Raw genomic sequence first — 6926 nt, forward strand, 5'->3', positions numbered from 1 at the left:
GAGAGAGAGAGAGAGAGAGAACGAACAAGGATCCACTGCATCATCACCCATACACATGTTTGTAGTCAGAGGGCAGGTCACCCTCCCATGTTGTCAGCCATGAGCATCTTCACAGACAGATCAGGGTCCTCCAGATCATATGCCATACATATCAGTTGCATCTCTTAATAAGAAGAATACCACGTATCATCCAAGTAAAGAAAAGGAAGTCAATATCCACCCACCTATCCTGCTAAATCATCCTGATGCAAAAGCAACTTTTAAAACCAAACGACACAGTAACACACTGCACTTGTGGGATGCTAACAACATGGTTCCAAGCAATCATATTGCCCCTTTGCATGCCAACAATATGGTAGGACAAAACAAATTAGCATTGTGCCCCTACAATCACAAGTAGTAGGATTACCCTTTCGTAATGCTAGCAAATAACATTGTAGGGAAAGTAGTTATCTCTGGACATTTTATCTTAATAAGTCTCATTGTGCAAAGTTCTTCTGAAAGGACTGTTGTACAACTGCTTGTGTTCAGCTGGCCAGATGCTGAACTCGAAAGAACATACACATTGGAGAGTATTCTACAGTTGCATTTGAAAGTCACACACACCAGTTGCTCTAGACCTTGCATCTCAAATAATTGTATACAAATTCCACTCACAACTGAGCCGCCCCACTCCACAAAGTGCACAGGCCTGTTATCATCTTACCACCTTCGTCAGTCCCCTCTCATAGCAATCTGCCTTTAAAAGCAGGGACTATGTTGACAGTTTCAAGTGTAATTTGAGCAACTTTAATGCCTGCATATGCAGCTGAAGCCCGTGTTGTTTAGTGAAGTGCAACAGCTTACAAGCTTGAAAGCTCAAGAGGATCATTTCTAATGGGAGGCTTGATTTGCCTTGTCATTCCCAACAACTGCCAATTTTCCAATTTCTTCAATTGGAAAGAATCAAGGTACACGATATTTTGACCCAGACACTTCCTAGACAAGAAAGAAAAACCAAGCAAGTATGCATTACCACTTGATATGCAAATATGGGGCATAGCACAGCATGGAAAACACAGGTGTGCAACTGCGAACTCTCACTTCCTTTCTGGTATATTGAACTGACAAGCGGATCCCATCAAGTTGTATAGAAGATGAAACCAGACTGATCAACCTATATCGACCAGACAGGTTAGCACGTTAGCATGCTTTGCATGGAAGAAATGCCATAATTTTGCAAATCATAGTAGATCTAGGGTGACTATTTGACCAGTCCCAAATTTGATGAAAAGCGTTCCCACTGCAACTTCAACAGGCTTCCAAAAGAAAAGCTAGCTTTGCCCAGGCTGTCTGAACCAGAAACTTTTCCCAGCTCGGGCACATCTTCAACCTGTAGGATCTGTTGGCCTATCTCATTGCGAATCGCTTCTATAGTCTTCACATCCACAGGACCTCCTGATGCAGCAGTCACGTAGAATGTATTGACTGCCTTGTTTTTTTGAGTATTTACATCAGCCCTTGCCACAGACAATCCATTCTCACGAAATATGCGTGTGATGTCTGACAGCAATCCAACACGATCGCTCGTGCACAGCTCAAGCCTGATGCCCTGTAGAGTACAGATTCCATTGAAAAACAGTAAGCATAATACAAAGACCAGACAGAGACAAGAAAGATTGTGAAACTTGATTGCTTACTTGAGATACTCTTCTTTCAATTGCTGCCTCAAGACACTTAATCACCCTTTTTTTCTCACCTTCAGTGTCCAATGTACAGCCATCCATGTGACGAATATAGTATTCCTACAAATGCAGCAGGTAACCTCATCAAGAGATTGTTCCATTAAAAAAACAGGCCACTCAAATGTTGAATATGCTTTGAGCAAAATAAGGCACCTGAATGGCATGAGGCCCGTCAGAATTTATCGTTGCATGAAAGACCACATATTGCATGTCAGTCAGAGTGCAGACTGTATCAAAAAGTAGCTTGGGTCGATCTCTGCAGCGGATATTTACAACTGAGTAGCCTTTCTCAACACAATTCTCTATAGAAATTTGTGGTCTGCTACAACTGGCTTCAAAGGAGAGGGTAGAGCCTTCATAATCGCGATCTGCAAACATCATCTGATGCAAGCGCCTTTCTGTATGCGTCAAACCAATAGAAAAGTCTGTTTTCACCCCTCTTCTATCATCTGTTGCCTTGAGAATGTTAGACAACTGCTCTTTCATTAATGACAACTTCTGTGAATCTTCAATGGGTCTTCCAGTTGCTTCATCTGTTACATAGACCACAGAGGCAAGCCTTGCATTATGTGTCCAAACCTCTGCAGCGACCACGTTGCACTTTAAGTTTGTTAAGACTGCTGAGATATCAGATAGGAGACCAGGTCGATCTGTGCCAATCAGCTCTATGGCTGTATGCTCAGCTATAGACTGCACACCCACAGTGCGTCCTAAACAAGTTCTTACTTCAGGGGTAGCATTATTTCTCTTTACTCCAAGGGACTGCAAAGACAATAGTACAACAGTAAACAGACGCATAGATGCTAAATTGAATGGATAGGGGTCAAATTGCTGGTAATATCACAAACTAATAGAAATACTGCACCCAAAGGTAGTAAAGAACTGGCACCTGCTCGATATACTCTATGAGACCCTTATCAGTAACCTTGTTGCCTAGCTGATCAGTTACATGAAAAACTGCAGGCATTGCAACGAAATTAGTGGAGGCACTTATAAGTTAAAACAAAGATTCTTACTGTAAGCATTGCTAGCAACTTATGATATCTTCAAAAGAAAAGATTGCAGACAGATAGGATCGCCAAGTTGAGAGCTTACCATCCATAAACCAACCACCATCTGAGGATATGTACGCTTTGGAAATGACAAGGTCAAGATCGGTAAGCACTTGCACCACCTCCAAAAGTATGCCATGCTTATTTGCACTGTCAACCTAAACAGCAAAATTCACATGTTGATATCTTGCACAATAAAGAGAGAAATTTCTTCATTCATGCAACAGCTGCGCTGAGAAACTTTTAGTTCACCTTGATTAATGTCGAGGACTTGCAAGACTCGTTATCTATCACTACCCTGCATAAAGCACCTGCCTGTTAGAACCCAGCAATCAACGTAACTGGTTCATGTCAAAGTGAAGCTCTTCATACCTGGGAGGATTTATGCGCTGGCTGAGGGTCTCATATTCAGGGTCAAAGTAAGGCCATCTGATGGGTTCCATTACTGCAGAAAACGGAGAAGATTCAGCCAAAGTTCAGGGCAAATGCAAACATAAACTCAAAAACTTATCCCCTGTGCAAACATCCATCTCAGGTCATCTCGTTATTAAAATACCATCCTCACACATGAAGGGCTTGGGACACTCTGAAGCCACATTAATAAACTACAACCGGGGGAAAGCTTGCAAACCTCATGCCATCCATGGATATATTCTCTCTCTCTCTCTCTCTCTCTCTCTCTCTCTCTCTCTCTCTCTCTCTGTTTGTTTGCATTTGTTCAGTGAAATTTCCCACAGAGAATTGAAAACTACTGATACTGCAGGCATCATCAGACAGAAAGGATTCCACACAATGGCCCAATTACTGTAGACGTCAGAGTCCAAGACTCGAGTCTCTTCTCTAATGATTGCATACCTGCTGTGGCCCCAGGGAGGGGCAGAGGCTATTGGAAGGGATAGTATGACGAGCCCCTTTCTAAGCCAAGGTGATGAGCGCTCAATCCACAGATAGAGAAGACGGCATCTTCGACAAATTCCGTGGATAACGAAAGGCGAGGGGAGCAAGGGAAGCAGAAGCAGAAGCAGATGGAGAACACAGGAAGGATCATCTTGAGTTTTTCATTGGAAGGGCCCCAAATATGACACGCGCAGTGGAGGTAGATGACAAAAGGACACGGAGAGAGAGAGAGATTTCTTTATATAGCAAGATGGAGAGAGGGGATGAGAAAAGCTATGGCTTTTGATGTCAACAGAATGATTCTTCCTCCACCGAGTCCTGCCTGTAGTCCTACTACTTCTTCTTCTTCTACTACTATTACTGCTACTACTGTTTTTCTTCTTCTTCTTCTTTCTTTCTGTTTGTGGGAACAGGAAAGGGAAAGGGAATCGCAAAAGCAAAGCGATGGCGTTTCTTTCTTGTTTGGGCCTTCTCTCGTGCTCCTCTCTCTCTCTCTCTCTCTCTCTCTCTCTCTCTTTCTCTCTATGTGTCTGTGGGTGTTGGGTCGGTCGGGTTGCAAGTAGGCTAGCCTGATGATGATGATGATGATAATGATGCTGATGGATGATGGATCATGTTTTGTCTGGTTTAAGGCCAGCCATGCAATGTGAGAATGAGGCTTAACGCAGGGACCATCATCCATTGAATACCCACATCGACGCTATGGCCGAATCTAGCTTTATCGGTCCCCTCCCCCCCCCCAAACCCCAACTAAAAGTGTACTTGCTGCCATTGTATCCCCCCCCCCCCCCTCTCGAAAAGGTTACTACCACTCTAATCCCCTACCCAAGGGTACTTACAAGTTACTACCACTCTACGTGCCGTTTTCCCATCCTAAGAGTAAAACTTTCAGTTGGGCAATTGGAATTTTTTTAAAAATAATGCAAGAATAATATTGATATGTTTAAATATGTACATCAGCCAAACTGGCAACGAACCGACTGTTGTGAACAGTTAGTACTTTTTCGAAAACTTCCAGTAGACCCTAAAAATAGGCTTCTTTTTCCCAAGGCCCTTGAAGGCTACAAGCACCTCTTTCTTACATCTCATTAAATTACTGCTTCTACTAGCAGGGTTATCAAAAAGCTTCATGTTTCTAAATCTCCATATATTCCGGATTACTATTGCCCTCAGAACATCCCACAACTCTGCTATGGATTCGTTGAGATCTCCATAGTCACCAAAAAGAGCTGATTTGAAACTGATCTTGCTATAAAATCCATCCCTCGCTACCGAGTTCATGACCATTCTCCATAAGCTTCTCACTTCTGGACACTCCCAAAACAAATGTCGGATTGATTCAACATGCCTTTTACACAATACACATAGCGGGGAACACCTACCAGTTTTGAAAAGGCACTCCTACGTGGGCTACTTGTTCATTATTGTTTTCCAAAGCACCATTTTAAGTCTAGGAGAAGGAGTACTCCCCCAAACTCTCCTAATTCTCCTTTTCCAGGTCCTCATTTTAGTCCTGGGACAAACTTTCTTCCAGTGCTCGTAGACCTTGAGAATGTGTCTTATGTCCCTTCCCTTGAAGTCACCTCTCTTTTTTGTGACATCTAGGGTAACACCCCTATCAATCTGAAAGCATCTTAGTAGGTTTACTTCTCGAGGGGTGTAGGAAGTTGGCCAAGATTCCTTGCGCCTTGAAGAGATTCTTCTCAGCCACAACAACTCCCTATCAGTGAGGTCAAAGAGTCTTTTGGCTTCATCCTCAACAGCCAATGAGATTCATTCTTCTCCCACAAGTTGCACCAGCCCGGATGCCCTTCATATACATAGATTTAACAGCCCTTGGCTGGTCTGTAATTGGCAATTAATTCCCTTCAAAAGCTTCAGGAGACAGCCATATGACTCTAAGTAAACTTGGATCACCATGTCCATCTTGAATTCCAATCCAGTCTGCCTCCCTAAGGAGTTGTTTCCATTCTTGTACCAACCCCTAGAAGAGATCAAACCCCTCAATTTTGACCTGCAATCCCTTACAGAAAAGAATGTCTGACCATCCAAGACCGTCCCATTGACCACCTAGAATCTTGCTATTGGCCAGCCAATATTTTACTACAACAGCCCAAGGCTGAGAGGAGTCAATACATTTCAAAAGCTTAAAAAGGAGTCGTTTGGCCTTGTCTCTTAGGGGTTCAACCTTGAGTCCACCCTCAGCTCTTTCTACAGTGACAAGATCCCAGGGGATAGAATGCCACTGATGTTTCTCACCACAAGACCAGAGAAAGTTTCGAAAGGTTCTTTCCAAAGAGTTCCAGCATTGAGCACTAAAACCGAAGACAGTTGTTATAAAGACTATGGCAGCCACAAGCATAGAGCTTAGGATAACTAACCTGCCTCCAAGAATTGCCTTTACAGAGGCCCATTTGGCAACCTTCACTCAAACCTTTGACATGAACCAATTAAATCTTTGTTGCTAGGTCGAGCCAAGTCCCAAGGGACAACCTAGATACCTGAAAATTTCCCCCTTTCTAATGACCCTGAAACCAAAGTGATTAGTCCAATCAGGGGGATCATCAACTCCCAAGTACAAAATCTCAGTTTTGGTGCGGCTCACTTGAGATCTAGACACTTCTGAAAACAAATGGTAGACTTCAAGAAGTTGCTCAACCTGCTCTTTTTCAACTAAGACAATGTTTGAGTTGTCATCTGCGAAAAATTGTGCCACTAGATGGTTGTCTTCTGGGAGGCGCAAGGGCTTGAGTGTCCATCTCTTGTACAAGCCAATCCAACTTCCTTAGAAGAGGGTCTGTGACAATAGCATATAGGAGGCACCCCTACCTAATGGATCTTATAAGGTCAAATGACTTGGTGAGGGATCCATTGATACTGATCTGAGCGGAGGCATTGCTAAATAGGGTGCAGACCATAGCCATGCAATTCGATCCAATGCCAAGAATCTCCAAAGATGCCAAAATAAAACCCCAAGATATACGGTCATAAGCCTTATCAAAGTCCATATTGACAAGAATAGACCTTTGACCACTGGAGATTGCCCAGTCAATGGCAGAGGTAAGATTGAGGATGGCATCCTAAATTTTCCTCTTGAACATAAAGCCATACTGCCTGTGATGGATGACCCTTGCCAATATATATTTGAAGCGCAAGGCGAGCACCTTTGCCGCCACCTTATATGTCACATTTAGCATTGTGGGGGTCGCCATTGCCCATTTTCATTATGTCAATAGACTTTGGGATGAGCTTA

The 6926-nt window shown here is 43.2% G+C and overlaps 1 protein-coding gene across 1 annotated transcript; it reads right to left on the minus strand.

The window, feature by feature from the left end:
- Nucleotides 1–243: 243 nt before the first annotated feature.
- Nucleotides 244–4207, minus strand: LOC148031342 (ACT domain-containing protein ACR3-like). The gene is made up of 8 exons (XM_087684865.1): nt 3632–4207; nt 3149–3221; nt 3029–3074; nt 2820–2934; nt 2614–2681; nt 1878–2486; nt 1680–1784; nt 244–1591 (listed from the first exon to the last, which is right to left on the minus strand). Exons 2-8 carry the CDS (start codon nt 3217–3219, stop codon nt 1244–1246), a joined length of 1362 nt encoding a protein of 453 aa, XP_087540991.1. The 5' UTR covers nt 3220–3221; nt 3632–4207; the 3' UTR covers nt 244–1243.
- Between the last annotated feature and the right edge of the window lie 2719 nt (nt 4208–6926).

Source organism: Lygodium microphyllum, chromosome 9, assembly GCF_053477565.2.
Source record: "Lygodium microphyllum isolate KBCC chromosome 9, Lygodium_microphyllum_v1.1.10, whole genome shotgun sequence".
NCBI classification, from domain to species: domain Eukaryota; kingdom Viridiplantae; phylum Streptophyta; class Polypodiopsida; order Schizaeales; family Lygodiaceae; genus Lygodium; species Lygodium microphyllum.

Coding starts and splice junctions, on each gene's coding strand:
- LOC148031342 (XM_087684865.1), bottom strand. CDS start 3,219: ATGGAACCCATCAGATGGCCTTACTTTGACCCTGAATATGAGACCCTC. Junction 2,935..3,028: donor AGTCCTCGACATTAATCAAG/GTGAACTAAAAG, acceptor TTTGCTGTTTAG/GTTGACAGTGCAAATAAGCA. Junction 1,785..1,877: donor ACGGGCCTCATGCCATTCAG/GTGCCTTATTTT, acceptor CTGCATTTGTAG/GAATACTATATTCGTCACAT.